General features: G+C 43.2%; 3 protein-coding genes across 3 annotated transcripts in view; all 3 read left to right on the plus strand.

Annotated features, from left to right (window-relative positions):
* The first annotated feature begins 327 nt into the window (after window positions 1-327).
* On the plus strand, window positions 328-3685 carry LOC115026640 (CD209 antigen-like protein E). Its single transcript, XM_029459522.1, has 6 exons — window positions 328-435; window positions 510-602; window positions 772-915; window positions 1324-1466; window positions 2508-2611; window positions 2969-3685. Exons 1-6 carry the CDS (start codon window positions 378-380, stop codon window positions 3105-3107), a joined length of 681 nt encoding a protein of 226 aa, XP_029315382.1. The 5' UTR covers window positions 328-377; the 3' UTR covers window positions 3108-3685.
* A 6548-nt stretch (window positions 3686-10233) lies between these two features.
* vtcn1 (V-set domain containing T cell activation inhibitor 1) lies at window positions 10234-13460 on the plus strand. The gene is made up of 5 exons (XM_029459419.1): window positions 10234-10265; window positions 10661-10725; window positions 11348-11704; window positions 12542-12793; window positions 13345-13460. Exons 1-5 carry the CDS (start codon window positions 10234-10236, stop codon window positions 13458-13460), a joined length of 822 nt encoding a protein of 273 aa, XP_029315279.1.
* A 469-nt stretch (window positions 13461-13929) lies between these two features.
* The window catches only part of trim45 (tripartite motif containing 45), an 11998-nt gene continuing 7025 nt past the window's right edge, over window positions 13930-18902 (plus strand). Inside the window, exons 1-4 of the mRNA XM_029459658.1 lie at window positions 13930-14668; window positions 15545-15833; window positions 16138-16283; window positions 16591-16907. Coding sequence (XP_029315518.1) covers window positions 14118-14668; window positions 15545-15833; window positions 16138-16283; window positions 16591-16907 — 1303 coding nt within the window. The 5' untranslated portion in view covers window positions 13930-14117. The remainder of the gene's footprint in view (window positions 14669-15544; window positions 15834-16137; window positions 16284-16590; window positions 16908-18902) is intronic.

An 18902-nucleotide genomic window follows, 5' to 3' on the forward strand; every position in this document is an offset into this window, starting at 1 on the left:
TAGATGAATATAAAAAGACAAGTAATACTTGATTTTGATTTATTTTACGGTCTCTCCTTGGCCTCCTGATAGTTTTCCACTCATTCATTAACTCCTGTTTAAGATTGAAGATTAATTTAAAGTCTGATATCCATTTTTAGTCTAAATTGAAAAGAACCGCAGACTCAGTATGTACCGTGCATGTGACTACCATTATTCAGACTTAAACATGATGAAATTCAGTGGTAGGATTTCATCTTAATGTCTGAAACTCATGACTTCCTCTTTAATTGGAACCAAAAAAGAGAAATTGCAACTAACAGGAGTGTCTTCATTTATAAGTACTGCAGTCCGTGCTGCAAAGCTGACCTAGGAAATCGTTGGCATCCAGAAGAGCGATGGAGGAACACTATGTCAATGTTGAAACTGACCCAAGATCTTCAACAAAACAAATGTGTAAGATGATGTATATTATCATCTGTCATTATTACTGTTGTGTGACTGTATTTACTGGTCTTCTCTGTGTTCAGGTTGCAGGTCAGAGAGGACATTTGTTCGAGCGGTTTTACTCAGCAGTTGTGCTATTTTCCTGCTGGTTGTGATCATCCGCCTCAGTTTCCACTGTGAGTCTGGTTTTCATAAATGTATGTAATTTTGAACTTGTGGTTTTCAGGTGCTCTATTCTGCTTATTATTAGGGCAAAATTAGGAAATATTTTGACTAAAGCCAGTATCAGTATTAATGCATGGCATATTTTCTGTTTGGAAAATATGTCTCTTTATTTTTTTTCAGACCGTGACTCAGCACATTGTTCGGCTGCAGAGCTCTCCACTATGGAAGCCAAGCTGACCTCCATGACTGAAGAGAGAGACCGACTGACTGCCAGCCTCACTGAAATGACCCGAGAGTTGGACAGGCTTCAGTGTTTGTCACAGAGTGAGTTCTTACGTATGGTATTTAGATTTATTGCTGTAATATTTTTACCCTTGTGATAAAATCGTATTAGTAACTACTTTATGATTTGTTGACAGATTTTGTACTGAACTTACAGTTCTTTACCATGAAAAGTACCTTTGACTACCCAAATACTTGTCAAATTGTCAAACTGCTGACACAACTGCTAACTATTCTCTCTTGCCTTTACTTGGTTGCTGATATATATACCTCAGTCAATCAGTTTATTAGATTAAATTTTTTTTTGGATTCATGTCTTAAACTATCCACCAAAGTTACACCAACCAAATGAGCACCATCACAGGGGCATTCACTGAACAACATGAAGAACTGACTTCACAAACACATGAGTTTATTTGATCTGTTCTGTATATTGTTTGTATCTTACAGAGAAAACGTGTCCTGCAGGATGGAGGATGTTCAGTTGTGCCTGTTATCTCTTCTCTAATGAGGCCCGCTCCTGGGATAGAGCCAGACAGGACTGCAGACAAAGAGGAGCAGATCTGGTGGTCATAAACAGTGATGAAGAACAGGTGTGTGTGTGTGTGTGTGTGTGTGTGTGTGTGTGTGTGTGTGTGTGTGTGTGTGTGTGTGTGTGTGTGTGTGTGTGTGGTGTGTGGTGTGTGTGTGTGTGTGTGTGTGTGTGTGTGTGTGTGTGTGTGTGTGTGTGTGTGTGGTGTGTGGTGTGTGTGTGTGTGTGTGTGTGTGTGCGTGTGTGTGTTATTGTGTTACTGTGTTGTAATTAATATTGAAATACCTTCCTCTAAATCCTTTATGTACTTTTTTATACCCAGTTTTTTCTAAAAAATATTTATTTTATGAATTATATTTTTAGATAGATAGTTGGACAGCTTGATTGCAATAAGTACATTTTATTAAGTGCAATCTGAGCATCTGTGATTTACATAATTAAAACAATGATTTTGGTGTTTATGTTTTACCACTAAAAGACATTGTGTACTTTGTATGTATTCAATCCATACGTATATATCTAAACATAAATGCTGCAACAATTACTGTCTCAATACAAACATTTTCATTTATGTTGAGATAAATATTTAAACTATACACATATTGTGGTTAAACTAAAATGTTTTTGTGGTGGAAAGTTTTAATCAAGTCCTTATACAAATGACCAGTGAAGTCTATAATACTGAAATTAAGATTCTTGAGAAGTTAACTTGTCTTTGGAGTATTTATTCTTTGCAAAGAAGGATCATCAATCATACAGAGTACAAGCAGTCTGCGTGAGGAAGTGTTAAAGACAGTAAGGAGAAGGAGGGGTGGAAGATTGCCACAGTTTGGCCCACAAAGACAGGGAGTAGAGAAGGGGGGTGTGTGGAGAGTTCACACAGTTGCAGGTGTTAGACAAAATACAACAATGAGTAGAGAGGAGAGAGGGGAGGGGGGAGAAGGAGAAGATTCACCCATTCGGGATAGACAGAAGAAGAATATCGTGGGAAGAAATAAAGTTACAGGGATATGCTGGGAAAGACAGAAGTTCATTGAACCAAGTATTAAACAATAAGAATTTAACATGGACATATGACATTTTCCATTACATTTCTTTACAGACATTTCTCTTTGGGTTAATCAACCAAGATACTTGGATTGGTTTGAATGACAGAGACGAGGAGGGGACCTGGAAATGGGTAGATGGAACTCCACTGACTCAGACGTAAGGCTTCCCTTTGGTTGAATCACAACATTAACATATAAAACAACATAACTGATATGTGCTGAAGACTATACTGTATATATTTAAACACCTTCTCCAAATGGCAGCTGTAAATACCTAGTGCAACCTTGCACCTATAGATGATAATACAATGACTCAACTCAACTTCTTCCAATGCCAAACATTTAACTTTTCTAAAGTTTCAGCTTTCTGATAATAAAGAACACCTAAAAGATAATATATACAATCTTCAGATTAACTAACAAAAATATTTATGTTATGAAACCCTTGAAATAAAGATGTGTCACTGGGGACTAGTGTCAGAGATTTACAGTATCATGATTCTCTTGTTCATAGACCTGTTAGGAACTGGGGGCCGTCGCAGCCTGATAGTGCTGGCAATGAGGACTGTGCAAGTATCAGACATGCAACCAAAGACTGGAACGACCGAGATTGTGAACATTTTCTGCTCTCGATTTGTGAGAAAACAATTTAACATTTTTGTATGTTTTGAGATCACAAATGCAATCATGCTTTTACAATGTAAGCTTTGACTATGCACGTTCTTTGGTAACAAGTGTTCTTGTATACATGTGGATGGTGGTCTAGTGGTGCAGCTTCCAAATACAACACCAGATGGTTGAGAGTTCAATACCAGGGCTGCCACCATTGTGCCCCTGAGCAAAGCACTTAATCCTGAGTTGCTCCAGGGGGACTGTCCCTGTCGTTAGTTCACTGTAAGTCGCTCTGGATAAGACCGTCTGCTAAATGACCTGTAATGTAATGTACCAATGTAAGCATGAAAAAAGTATTCGATAGAAATGTGAATGTATGCAATTATACTGGGGCAAATATGTAGTTTAGCACATTTATGTCAGCCTTGATCTTAGTATCACAGGAGAATAATGCATGAGTTTGTAAAAAAAGGTGTCTGTTACCTGTTTGTATCAAAGAATGTTCTTATAAACTGCAATGTAATGTTCTTTTCAGTCTTGTATGCGTCTTCCCCCGGGAGAACATGGAGGCTTTTATTTACACGCAATAAATAATCCTTTAAAATACGAGACAAAGACAGATATTGTGTTTGAGTATTTAATTGCTGTTCATCCCACCCCAACTACACACAACAGGTTTTCTGTTTGCCGTGACAAGCCCAATATCACAAATCACAATTTTTCCTCGAGGGGCTTTGCATTCTGTACAGCATAAAACACCGTCGGTCCTGAGGGCCTCAACTCAGATAAGGAAAGGATGAAAAAAATTATAAGAGATTTTAAACTTATTTGGGTTTTGCTCAGGTGCCTGGATCAGTCCACTTCCTTTTAATTATTATCAGAATTAATTCATGAAGTAGGACTTTCTAATAGTGTCAATGATTCCCTGTTTGATTACAGAAAATATAACAAAAGTGAGCCTTGTCCAAAGTTTAAAATAAATGGCATTGGTTAGCACTGTCAGCTCATAGCAAGAGGGTTCTGGGTGCTTGCCGGGTTGGGCCCTTCTGTGTGGTGTTTGCCATATATTCATCCATCCATCCATCCATCGTCTACCGCTTATCCGGGATCGGGTCGCGGGGGCAGCAGCTCCAGTAAGGAACCCCAATCTTCCCTTCTCCGGGCCACATCCTCCAGCTCCGACTGGGGGATCCTGAGGCGTTCCCAGGCCAGTGAGGAGATATAATCTCTCCACCGAGTCCTGGGTCTTCCCCGGGGTCTCCTCCCAGCTGGACGTGCCTGGAACACCTCCCTAGGGAGGCGCCCAGGTGGCATTCTTACTAGATGCCCGAACCACCTCAACTGGCTCCTTTCAACGTAAAGGAGCAGCGGCTCTACTCCGAGTCTCTCACGGATGGCTGAGCTTCTCACCCTATCTCTAAGGGAGACGCCAGCCACCCGTCTGAGAAAACCCATTTCGGCCGCTTGTACCCGTGATCTCGTTCTTTCGGTCATGACCCAGCCTTCATGACCATAGGTGAGGGTAGGAACGAAGATCGACCGGTAGATTGAGAGCTTTGCCTTCTGGCTCAGCTCTCTTTTCGTCACAACGGTGCGGTAAAGTGACTGTAATACCGCCCCCGCTGCTCCGATTCTCTGGCCAATCTCTCGCTCCATTGTCCCCTCACTCGCGAACAAGACCCCGAGGTACTTGAACTCCTTCACTTGGGGTAAAGGCTCATTCCCTACCCGGAGTAGGCAATCCACCGGTTTCCTGCTGAGAGCCATGGCCTCAGATTTGGAGGTGCTGATCCTCATCCCGACCGCTGCACACTCGGCTGCGAACCGATCCAGTGACTGTTGAAGGTCACAGACCGATGATGCCATAAGGACCACATCATCTGCAAAGAGCAGCGATGAGATCCTCAGGTCACCGAACTGCAACCCCTCTCCTCCACGACTACGCCTCGATATCCTATCCATGAAAATCACGAACAGGATTGGTGATAAAGCGCAGCCCTGGCGGAGGCCAACATTCACGGGAAACGAGTCCGACTTACTGCCGAGTATCCGGACACAACTCTCGCTTTGGGCGTACAGGGATTGGATGGCCCTCAAAAGTGACTCCCTCACCCCATACTCCCGCAGCACCTCCCACAGTATCACCCGGGGGACCCGGTCATACGCCTTCTCCAGATCCACAAAACACATGTAGACCGGATGGGCGTACTCCCATGCCCCCTCCAGGATCCTTGGGAGAGTGAAGAGTTGGTCCGTTGTTCCACGACCAGGACGGAATCCGCATTGTTCCTCTTCAATCAGAGGTTCGACTACCGGCCGAACCCTCCTTTCCAGTACCTTGGAGTAAACTTTACCAGGGAGGCTGAGAAGTGTGATACCCCTGTAGTTGGCACACACTCTCTGGTCCCCCTTTTTAAATAGGGGAACCACCACCCCGGTCTGCCAACCCCTAGGCACTGTCCCAGACTTCCACGCAATGTTGACGAGGCGTGTCAACCAAGACAGCCCCTCAACACCCAAAGCCTTCAGCATTTCTGGACGGATCTCATCAACCCCTGCGGCTTTGCCACTGTGGAGTTGTTTGACTACCTCAGTGACTTCCATCAGGGAAATTGACGATGATCCCCCATCAGCTTCCAGCTCTGTCTCAACCATAGAGGGCGTGTTAGTCGGATTCAGGAGTTCCTCAAAGTGCTCCTTCCACCGGCCGATAACCTTCTCAGTTGAAGTCAGCAGGGTCCCACCCTTGCTGTACACAGCTTGGATGGTTCCTCGTTTCCCCCTCCTGAGGTGCCGGATGGTTTTCCAGAAGCACCTTGGTGCTGACCGAAAGTCCTTCTCCATAGCTTCTCCGAACTTCTCCCACACCCGCTGCTTTGCCTCTGACACGGCAGAAGCTGCCGCCCCTCTAGTCCTTCGATACCCTGCAACTGTTTCCGGAGTCCTCCCGGATAACATAACCCGGAAGGACTCCTTCTTCAGTCGGACGGCTTCCCTGACCACCGGGGTCCACCACGGTGTTCGAGGGTTACCGCCCCTTGAGGCACCTAAGACCTTGAGACCACAGCTCATCACCACAGCTTCAGCAATAGAGGTTTTGAACATCGCCCACTCAGGTTCAATGCCCCCAACCTCCACAGGGATGGCTGAAAAGCTCCGCCGGAGGTGTGAGTTAAAGATCCCCAGGACAGGGGCTTCCTCCAGACATTCCCAGTTCACCCGCACTACCCGTTTGGGTTTACCAGGTCTGTCCAGAGTCTTCCCCCACCCCTTGATCCAACTCGCCGAATACTCAGAACTGCGGTTTGGGGCATAGGCACAAACAACAGTCAGAGTTTTCCCCCCCATAACCCGAAGGCGTAGGGAGGCGACTCTCTCGTCCACCGGGATAAACTCCAACGTAGCGGCGCTCAGCCGGGGGCTAGTGAGTATCCCCACCCCAGCCCGACGCCTCACACCTTGGGCAACTCCGGAGAAGAATAGAGTCCAACCCCTATCCAGGAGTACGGTTCCAGAGCCAAGACTGTGCGTGGAGGTAAGCCCCACCAGATCCAACTGGTAGCGATCCACCTACCGCACTAGTTCCGACTCCTTCCCCCACAGAGAGGTGACGTTCCACGTCCCCAGAGCCAGCCTCTGCTGCCCGGGTCTGGTCCGTCGAGGTCCCTGACCATCACTGCCACCCATGTGACAGCGCACCCGACCCCAGCGGTTTTTCCCATGAGTGGTGGGCCCACAGGATGGATGGATGGGAGGCACCACGTAGCTTCTTCGGGCTGTGCCCGACCGGGCTCCGTGGCAATCCCGGCCACCAGGCGCTCGCTGTCGGGCCCTCCCTCTGGGCCTAGCTCCAGACGGGGGCCCCGGGCTTCCTCCGGGCAGGGTCTCTCCTTTCCTTTCCCTTTCTTTCATGAAGTCGTTTTTGAACCATTCTTAGTCTGGCCCCTCACCTGAGACCAATTTGCCTTGGGAGACCCTACCAGGAGCACTAGGCTCCAGACAACACAGCTCTCAGGTTCATAGGGACACACAAACCTCTCCACCACGATAAGGTGATGGTTCCCAGAGAGGGTGTTTGCCATATATATATATGTAATATATATATATATATATATATATATATATATATATATATATGTGTTTGCCATATATATATATATATATATATATTATCCATAAATACAAGCAGATGCTGCAACCGTTCTTTCAATCAGGCTTCTATGGCTGCCATCTTTAGTCAGGGGGAAGTGATGTTGACTCAGATATACAATATATGACACAGTCCTTCAAAACAATATTCCACAAAAAGAAGAAGAAACAGGATTTCTTTTTCTGTGTCATCTAGAAAATGGTTTAACATGAAGAGGCGGTATCAATATTTATTTATTTGATATGATTTGATTGATTTTTGGCTATTTGAGGGCAGTGGCACAGGCTGAAAACACGACACTGATGTTAAATAGCTCGTATGGAAAACGTGTTGGCATTCAGCAGACACAAAGCAACATCTACATCATTCATTGGAGTTGTTTGTGTAATATTCACTTAAATTGAGATTAATGTTGTACCTGGGCAGGTAGTGAACAGTGGGGTTATGCCTGTAGTGACTGGAAACAATATTTTGAAAAATGGTTGAGCATTTGCTGCAGATTAGTTCGTAAGGATGCCACCTGAGCGCCTCCCTAGGGACATCCAGGCACGTCCAGCTGGGAGGAGACCCCGGGGAAGACCCAGGACTCTGTGGAGAGATTATATCTCCTCGCTGGCCTGGGAACGCCAAACTATTTGCTGGCTAATCTGCTGGCTAAAGATTTAATGTTGCATCAGTAAGTTTGAGTCTTCTGAGAAATGATACCACTTACAAAATAATTGTTGACATAACGTTAAAGTTCTTTAAAAGTCAGCAAGAACGTGACGTCCTTGGTTGGATACGATTATTGTTAAAAGTGTTCTGCATCGTGTAAACATAATATATGAGCACATTTGTTTATATGTGTATAAAGATATAAAATAACTAAATTTCCCAAATGATTTTGGTTTCATTTTGCATAATTGATTGCTCTGTGTTGTTACTTACAATTGATGTGGATTTATAATGGGCTTCATAAGCGGTTCTTCTTGTCGCTCAGAACAATGTGCAAACGTACCAATCTCCATCAAACAGAATAGTAGCTGCCCACACACCAAACACTGACATAGCTGATCACAAACTTAACCAAACAGTGTCCGTACTTGTTGTTCACAACACTTTGCCATCTTGAAAAAATCCTCCTTGGTTGGAAAGACTTGATAATGTTGACAACACAGGTGAGGATCAAAGGAGGGACCAACATGTACAGTACACCATTAAGATGGATGTATGTGACTGAACAGACAAAATCCATGTTTAATATGTTCTGCAGGACGTAGAAGAGGATTGTCAGCAGGAGAGTACCAACAGCATTAGTTATTAGCTCCAGTTCTTCCTGTTTTTATTATCAGAAGATCTTGTTCCAACAGCTGACGAAAAGAAGAAATAGAAAATGTTTTGCTTTACATTCCTCCTATAAATGCATCTGGCTGACACAGTTATTAACCACAGTGTGCCAGCATTCAGCACTTTCACAATGGTGATACCGTATTCTTTCACTTCTCAAATAAATGAAGATTTTCCCAGTCACATTGTTATTGCACATAAAAATCAGAGAGATCCTCATTTTGACTGCTGGACATTTTCACCGTTCATTTTTCAGTTGGGGGTCAAAATTGTTCAAGATCAAACAAAGTAACAGCGGTGACAGTATCTATAAGTTAGCCTATATAGTACAATTGTATTTTATTTTGTAAGGCTTTCACTAAGCTAAGATAACCGCCTCCTGGTACCAACTACACGGCTCTTGTAAAGATATAAGAACGCGTGCCTCGAGAGTGGTCAAACATCAATGCGCATGCTCGACCAAAATTATTGTGGATAACAATTGTTTGTTGGCTTTTCGATGATCAGATATCTGTGTCTTTAGGTGGGGTGGGCGTCCAATACGGGTCCACTTTGAGGACCCCTGTCTCCTGAATGGTTGGTACTTCTGGTTAATCAAACCCCAACCTAATAAATATAGGGACACGTTCGTTCAAATTGAACAAAGCGGTTTATGAAGAGCCAAGCGCTACTAAATGTCACAATCCACTCCTGTGACTTCAGTGTCTGTGTGTTTGTAATAACGAAACAAAAATGAATGCCACTTCTTATTTCTAATGGTTATATGGCATTATGTGCTCATATATACTCAGTATATCATAATATCACATGCGGATTTGATGGTTGGCAGAATCTTTCAGTGGTCACTTCTGTTCCTTGTCATTTTCTTTATCATCGTTTCCTCCCGCTGCATTTTATGGGATCATTTCCCTTATTTAAAAACACCAGATGAACTACGTCCAAAGATACAGGAAACAAACTGAGAAACCTGACATGGGTTTTGTTGTTTTGTTGTTGTGTGACTTTGTATTTAAGATATCATTTCATTTTCTTTGTGCCATTGGATATAAATTGGGACATTTTCCACAAAAAGAAGAAAATAATGTTACTGTTTGGGGTTTCAGAAAACAGTTTAAGTGTCGCACCTGCTGTTTCAGCCGTGTCTGAGGCTTTTTCACCATGACACATTGAAATTTACTCCACCTTGAGTAAATTGTTGGAGGAAACCCAGGGTACTTGTCATTCTTTTGCCATTACGTATACTGAATATCTTCACAAAATGGTTGCCAGCAAGCAGCCAAGACTATAAAACATCCAAACTCGTTTCATAGTTCCAGTAAAGTTTACATTTCAAACTGATTTTTACAATATATTAAACATATTAAATGCCACTCTGGGAAACAAGCTACTGAATTGGAGCCTCTTTCTCTTGTTAATTAGTATCATGCACCTTTATGTTGATAAGATAAATGAGCTACTGTGACGAGATGTCAACAAGTATGAAGCACACGCCTTAAAGGTAATATTTACTTATGGTGTCGTGTTTAAAGTGCTGTGAGGGCACATAACAGCTGTCATTCTGTGGAAGTAGTACGTGTGTGGATTATTGTTGGAGGAATGGGGGATATTTAGGAGGAATGGCATGACTGGACCTTTGACTTAAGCAACAGGATCCAATCGTATGCTGGTCTCGAGAGCTTTCATCAGCAGTCATGGCTTCCCTCGGGCAGATCATCTTCTACAGGTGTGGACAAGTTTTAAATGTGTTCTTTACTGATGGTGATTCAATTCTGGAAACATTAAGGTGTCCACAGCAGTAACTAACTACAAGTTCTCTACCTAAACGCCATCTTCAGCTACTTGTAGTTGTATTCAGTACTCACGTCTTATTCTAATTTATACTTTTATATGTCATTCATACTACATACTATTTGACTTTTGATGCTTTAAGTACATTTTACTGAAGTAAAAACTTCTGCTTCTAAAGAAGTATTTTTATTGTTATATTGATACTTCTGGTCGTCTACATATTTCCACAGTAGTAGAAGCGTCTTATCTTGTGCATTTCATCTGCAAGTTTTAGCTCAACGTGGCAGTGTGTGTGTGTTTCCTTACACTTTCCTGTGTCTGTGTGTGCAGCATGATTACCCTCATCGTCTTATTCTCGGCCGTCATCATCCTCATCTTAGCCTTGGCCTTCTCAGGTAAGACTCCTGTTATCATTTAGTGACAGCTCTGTAAGACCTGAGGGGACACATGGGTGTGTTCAGCACATGAAGTGTTTATCTACAGCTAATTCACAACCAGGGTGTGTGTGTGTGTGTGTGTGTGTGTGTCAATCATTTCGTCCTAAATGCTACTCAGCTACTGCAAATAATTTCAAGGAACTGTGCGTGTCTCGTGCCTCGTGCAACTGCAACGTGCACCTTTTTCCACATTAAAGTAACAGCTAGAAAAACTCAGAGGACATCATTCAACTATGGTTACCATTTATTTATTTATAAAACATAAGACATTTTTCACTTTGGTCTGGGCCCAGATCTGCACCTGAATACATTCAACGTCTATTTTAATTTCTTGCTGTAATAATTCCTCCTCTTTTCCATATTATCCATTAGAGACCATTTCTAATTTGAATACAATGTACTGAAAGAGATCGGGGACAAAATGCAAAGAACAACTGAAGCTGATATGAAGCTTCAGCGTTCAGTTAAATCTTCCACAGTGACGGTCGTTCCAGTGTTTTGTGATTTTGGGAGATGAATTGACTAAATAAGACCGCTGGATCCTTAGTTTAGAGTCTGTGCCTGTGTCCTGGTCCCACAGGGTCGTCCGAGGTGATGAGCAGCAACACGACGCCCATTGCCAACCTCGGCGAGGATGAACTTCTCAGCTGCATTCTGAAGACAGACAGTCAGGAGGTCAGACTCACAGACGTGTCAGTCACCTGGGAGAAGAAGGAGCTGACGGGATTCGTTTATCGGTATGAGAAAGGAGCTCCGCAACTTAACGACCAGAACTCTCAGTTCAAAGGGAGAACTCAACTCTTCCCCGATGCTTTAGTCACGGGGAACGCCTCTCTGTTGCTGAGGGGGGTGAGTCGTAGTGACGCGGGGGAGTACACCTGCAGCATCAGCTCCTCTGGTGGCGGGGGGAAGGTCAACATTCAGCTCAGAACAGCAGGTGATTCCATTATTCCAGCTTTACTGTGTGTCTGCTTTGAAAATGAATCTCTGCGAGAACATTGGAAACACGTTACTTTAACATCTCACAGCATTTATAAGTAGTATCTAAACAGATGACTATAACAAAGTGCTGCAGGGATAATGTGTGTAGGCTAACACAGGAAGTTAGCATCGCACATCGAACGTTGTGTTATCCATCGACCTTACTTCAGTCATCTAACCCAAGAACCCATTGACGCAGATTTGATTCCTCATTCCTGCAGCACTCTGTGTCGTTGTAAGTAGACATAAGGGCATTTTTTAAAGGTGTCAGTGTGTAGCATTTAGGGGAATCAATATTTTTTGTATAATCACCTGAAACTAAGAATCGTTGTGTTTTCATTACCGTGGTCTTGTGAAGGGAGGGGGGTGCGAAGGGATATTCAGTTGGTTGCAATCTGCAACCGCGATGCTAGATGCTACACACTGTCCCTTTAAGTGTTCATTTATATACAGTATTTGTAAACAGCTTATGTTTTTTACACCAGCGTCTGCTCATGGGTGTCTTCAGGAGGAGTTAGAGTTGTTGATCTGCATATATCTACATTATAGTGTGCTTTAAACAGTTTATCAAGTGTTTACGTACTGCTTATAAATACTGAATACGGGTGTTAAAGAGATCGTTTATAGTCCACTGAGTTCTTTTTCCCAACTGAATTTTTACATCTTTAATTAAACTTACTTTATTTTATTTTTTGGGACTTTACAACATTGTTTTACGATTGTAAATGTAACTTTTGACTGACCTTGGAAAATTCACAATGCATCGCATGGATTCATGTTTTTACTCTCTCAGCCTTTTCAGCCCCCACATTTAAATTCTCCAACGGCATCCTGGCTGCTGAGGCAAGCAGGTGGTTCCCAAAGCCAAACGTGACGTGGTTGAACTTTGACGCGGACGTCCTGAGTGGAATCACTAACTTCACACAAAACTCTGCGGGGATATTCAGTTTAGTCAGCACGCTGCAGTCAGTCAACGCCAGCGAGACCTACACCTGCACGATTCAAAACAACCTGGTGATTGCCGTCTCTACAGCAACTGCAATAGGTAATCTTGGATAATTACTTCATGTTTTTACAAGCATGGGTGTGTATGCTAGAGACCCGTCTGAGAAATGCCCTTGAATTCAAGATATTTGCTCCATTAAGCAGACAAATGTGTGATTGTGCAAGTAAATGCCTCCAAATTTCAAATATTGGGGCAAAATTCACCCAAAATTGGCAAAAATATATAATTTCTTTTCATTTTCTACCCACCTTAGACACTTAAAGGTGCACCACACTGATTATACACTTGTATTATTTCAACTATGAATGTGTAATTCATGTGTAATGAAAACTAGTATTGAGTTGCATTTTGGGAAATGTAGGATTTACGCTAAATAGCTTTTATTTTATTAATGTGTCTTTGACGAGTAACAACACTGAATCTGTGGAATACTCTAATTTAATCTAGCAGACATTTCTGCATAAAAAGTATAAATGTATTATGTAACAGTGAACCAAAGTTAAAATCCTAACAAAACATTCAAATTAGATTAAATCAACTATATATATTTAATTATTAATTACATTTTAATCTCCTTTCATATTTTCCAGGCCCTGACGTTTCAGGGAACACATTCTTCACCTACACTGCTGCATCATCCCTGCTGGCTTCAACTTACCTGAGCATTATGACCAGTGTCCTCTGCATCTCTTATCTGACCTTATAACACACACACACACACACACACACACACACACACACACACACACACACACACACACACACACACACACACACACACACACACACACACACACACACACACACACACACACACACACACACACACACACACCATCTGGGTTGAGAGTGCAGTGGGTGTTGTTACCATGTAACAGAATTTAATTCTTGTGGTGCATCAGTCGACATTTTCTTTTTACTTTCTCAGATCTTCATCATGTTTTAAGTGGATTTCTCATTGTTATTATTTGTCAGTAAACATTTATATTCTTATTATCTTGACTTGTTTGGGTTTTTTGTTCGTCTGTAGCGAAAACATAAGAAAATATGTCCATCCATCCTGTTGAAAACATATTGTTCAGTCCTGCCAGTAGATGGGGATAGTCCCAGACTGGAAGTTATTTAGTCCTGAAAGTATTTAGACCAACCCATGCATAGTCTGTGGGAGGCTTGCTATTGGTCTGGTAGTGGGTGAGGTGTCATATTTCCCAGGGAGCAGTGAACGCAGCCAACTTCTCCCGAAGAAAAGTGGGACTCTCCGGTGGCTTTGAATCAAGGAGGTGAAATTAAAGTGTGAAAACTGGTGGTTTAGTTTAATGTGATATGCAGAAGGGAGGTTCAGGAGAAGTATTTCGGTCCTGACATGTTTGTGGAGCTCGGTGGGTCTCAGGGTGGTATCAACTGGTTTGTTTGTGGCACCACAAGTCTCCAAAAACAGAGAATGTCTCTGTCCGAACAGAAAGAAAACACGGAGCACCCAACGCTAAGGTCGGAGCATGAACACAACGGAGCCTTGGTGAACCCGCGTGCGGTTTGCAACGGGTGTAAACGTTTGTACAGGGACCCTAAAATCCTCCCGTGTCTGCACACCTTCTGCTCCGACTGTATCGGCCAGTTGGAGCCGTTCTCGGTGTCTTCGCGCAGCGACCGTGCGGAAAACGGCGAAGGCGAAGCGGTGGAGCAGGACCGACTCACCGTCACGGTCCTCTGCCCCGACTGTGACTCTGAGGTGGATATCCCTCCGTCGGGGCTGGGAGGGCTGAGCACCGACCACCTGGCGCTGGACGAAGTGTTCCTGGAGACCCTGGTGACGAACGGCCCGCTGGGTTGCGACCTGTGCGGCGAAGGACGCGCGAAGAGCCGCTGCGACGTCTGCTGCGTCAACCTGTGCGAGTTCTGCTGCCAGGCGCACAGGTAGGAGTCTTTTCTATCCTGCCTTCACTGCTACGCGCAGTGTCCATTATTATGTCAATCATGTTACCTGTGCACGTGTTAGAACAAAGTTCTGTTCTGTTGAATGTTCTGCTGTCATGCTTTGTAAGCGAAGTTCTATTTTATTATCTGCTGTCAAGCTACTCCCTGGCTTGTAGTTACTTTGTATTGTTGTTATACCTCTTAGTTGTAAAGAAAGAAGGTTTTGGGCAAAAACAAGAGAAAAGAAACAAGTCCCATTTTATATACAGGTTCTATTTTATTTATATATTTATATGTATGTATATATGTATTTATATATTTTTATTTTTATTTATATATATTTTTTTATATAGCTCTACTTTATTATATTCTGCTGTCAAGCTAACAGGTAGACTCCTTTTTTATTCTGTTTTATTTGTTCTGCTCTTTTTCTATATGACTCTCCTGCTGTCAAACTCACAGGTAGGTAAGGTTCTCTTTTATTGTTTTCTTTTAGTCTATCCTATCCCATGCTTCCCAATCTTTCTTCCTATACTAGTTGGAGTGGATTGAAATTGCGTGTTTTATCCGACCTATAGTCCAAAATCTATCACATATGACAAAGTAATGCTTAAAATCTTCACATTCAATCATCAGTGGCTGAAAATGGTTTCTATTCTATTCTATTTTGAGCTGACAGACTACCACGGTTATGTTCTTATTCTATTCTACTCTTTTATTGTCTTCTGTCAAGCTCAGAGGTAAGTTATATTCTCTATTAAATGATTCTATTTATAAGTTGTATTATATGCAGATAACATCAGATCGGAGGTTAAACTTGACCTTTATTCTGACAAACAGTCATGTATGTGTCTCTGTTCTCTCTCCTGTTTGCAGGCGGCAGAAGCGAACGGCGTCTCACTCCGTTCAGTGTCTGGAGGAGCTGAAGTCTTGCGGTCGTCTGCGCCGCCCCGTCCTCTGCTCCCTCCACCCCGGCCAGGAGCTCCGGCTCTTCTGTCACCCCTGCGACCTGCCCGTCTGCCTGGAGTGTGCCGCCACGCTGCACCGCGACCACCGCTGCTGCCCCGCCCATGATATTATCGATCTTCATGGAGACAGCATCAGAGAGCTGGTCACGGTGCGGCTGCGACCTCACATGGACCGCCTGAAGGACTCGCTGCAGAAGGTGCATCAGAGTCTGTTTCATTAAGACTTTAAGTGTTTTGGGCTCCTCAATGCACACATTTAGGGTTTGTATTGGGGGGGGGATTGTATTCTGGCATGTTGTTGTCATGTTGTAATCCCAATTTAACCCAACTTTGCAAACCTACCTACGTTTGACCACATTTCTATGGATTTAACACAAACTGTAATTCAACGCAATAAATCATTCTCAAGACCTGTCGTAACATAAATAACTTGTCATACTTGATTTACTTTATAAATACCTTTATTTTAAAACAATATTTTTGCTTCCCACTCTGTTACAGGTGGAGGTATCCCAGGAGGCTTTGCGGGCACGGGTGGATGCAACAGCGACTGAAGTGAGGGCGTTTGCTCGAGCCTACGCCAGCGCTGTGGAAGCTCACTGCCTGTCTCTGCTGCACGGCCTGGAGGAGCTCCGTGTGCAACGCAGGTATGGCACAACACAGTTCCAGGTGTATTATTAGTATCATTTTGGGACATAAATGAAGTATAAGATTTTCACAAGTAAGTAAGGACAGAAAAAAGAAATGTCTTCTTCGGTGGAAAGAGAATCACAAAAGTTGTGTAACGGTTGTGGTAAAGTTCGACACGTTACTACAAAATGTACCACCTGATGACCTGTATCACCTGTGGTGAGACAATAACCACACCACCTGCACTCAGTTTGTTATTTCAAGGAACATTAGGCGTGTATATATAATATATATATCATGGTGCTCACAGTCTTTGTCCAACAGGAACCTGCTCCACCTGCAGAAGGCGCAGCTGCAGCAGGCTCTGTTGGATGTCGGCGTCGGTGTGGAGTTTGCGGAGAGATTGCTGAGCTGCGGCTCAGATGTTGAGATCCTCAGCGCCAAAGGAGTGACCCTGAGAAGACTGACCAGCCTGGCAGAGAACAGCTACGACCCCCACCCGGCAACCGTGGCCCACGATGACGGCAGCGGCATCAGCTTCATGGCCAGGGAGCCGGCCGGGGGGGTGGAGGGCTACCCGCTGGTGGGCGTGATCAACTCTAAGACAGTGGACATCAGCAAGTGCGTCATCGAAGGGGAAGGTAAACCAGTCCTAATGCAAATATGTTGTGTTTTAAGAGCGATGTCGATGAGCTACTCTGCTCCAGGTTTCCCTCCACTTGTTGTTCTCAGTTTCTCTTTGTTTGTACACAACTGAGGATAAGTGTTGTTTTAAAATGTAAAGCATGTGTTCAGGAGATTTTCAGTAAGTACTTATAAAGCTATTTTATCTTCTTTAGGTTAATGTAAAAGTTAATAATAGTTTTTATCCCTTTCTATTTGTTGCTATTTTATATTTTCCTCTTTCTCAGCGAACACCGTGAAAAGAGGGAGGGTGTGGGTGAGGGGTGGGGGGGGGGGGGGGTAGACTGAGTGGAGCAGTTAAAGACTATTGTTACCTTCCTGGGTGCTTTGGCTCAAAGGATTCCTGCGGGGCCGAAGGAATGTTGAGGTGACTCAACAGGCCTGAAGTCTCTGTACACACACACACACACACACACACACACACACACACACACACACACACACACACACACAAGAGGGAAGGGAAACCTACAGTGGCTGCAGGACATTTTCCAGTGGCAGGAATTACTTATTTTAAAGACTAATGGCAGGTAGTTCAAGCTCCAGGGTTTCATAATGTAAGAAAAACACACACACAGATCGTGTTTATCTGTGTGAGTGGGAAATGGAAAACCTCAGCACATAAGGATTTGTATGCCGAGCCCTCTGAGTGTTAAAGTGTATTGTTGTAATGTTTGTCAAAAGGTCAGTCCGTGTTTTGTGTCAAGCATTTGTCTGGGTGCTTGTGTCTGTACTACACTGTTTGTATGGCCATATAAAACTTTCACTTCCTTTTCGTATTTACTCCTCTTCTTCTTCTTTTCATGTAGGATTGTGCTTTCTAAACCCACAGTATCACCACATCAGCTAAAGCAGCTTAAAGTTGTTTGTCCCTCCCCAAGTTAGCTTTCATCAGCCACAATCCTCTGTACACAGCGTGACTCTTTGATTTAAGAGGGCAGATAAAGGCCAGATTTCCGTGTTGACTATTAGAAAGCAGAACTCACACAGGCTTACTGCCGATTATCCCCTTTCTGAGTGATAAAAAGGTTTCCTGCGGTGGATTTGGACCTCAGCGCAGGTGAAATGTGGGTCAGAACAGCTGCTACGTACTCGGCTTAGCAAGCACCCACACATACATTCACAGATAATTCCTGGTCATTAGTAGCAGCAGTGATAGTAGTAATGGACCACTGGTCCAAATGATAGTAATGTGGTCGTAGCAGGAGGTTTTAGCGATGGCAGTGGTGCTAATTACTGCTCTACATGCTACGAGTAAAAGCAATAATGTCGAGGATAATCCTCCTTTACATAAGTAAAGGTTATTCATTTGCCACATCCTAAGCTAATAGAAAAGTCAATAAACAGCCTGTACACACCACAGAATCCTTCAAACCACCTTGTGTGTGCACAATGAGTGTGAAGCCTTCATAAACAAACATATTAACAAAAGAATGTTACGCTCCACAGAGTGAAAATATTGATGTTTCCTTTAGTATTTTAATAGTGTAGTTAGTTAGCAACTAACTATGAATCTATACCATGAATATGTTGTGATTGTTATAACTTGTTTTGTCAAAAGTTGTCACATTTGAGAAGCTGGAATTAAATAGCGTTTGGTCTTTTTACTTATTATCAGAATTCTTTCAATTTAGTTTGTCGACTCAAACGTTTTGTTTTCGTTCCAATCGCAGTTTTGTTCATGTTCTGCAACTTTAAAGCGAGCAGCCAACGTGTTTGCTGCACGGCCACAAAGAGTGACACTTAAATGAATAAAAATAAACGCACAGCAGCAATAGCTTCAGTCACAGCACGGGTAATATTTATAGTAACATAAATACTGTTAGCAATAGATGGAAGAGAAACTGAATTAGTAGAAGTAGTTTCATGAGCAGCAGATGCAACTCCAGCAGCATCCAAACGGATCCCCCTGCAGCTACTGGATAATAACAGATTGGTGCACAGTGCAGGAT

The sequence above is a fragment of the Cottoperca gobio genome, chromosome 21 (genome assembly GCF_900634415.1).
Source record: "Cottoperca gobio chromosome 21, fCotGob3.1, whole genome shotgun sequence".
Taxonomy (NCBI): domain Eukaryota; kingdom Metazoa; phylum Chordata; class Actinopteri; order Perciformes; family Bovichtidae; genus Cottoperca; species Cottoperca gobio.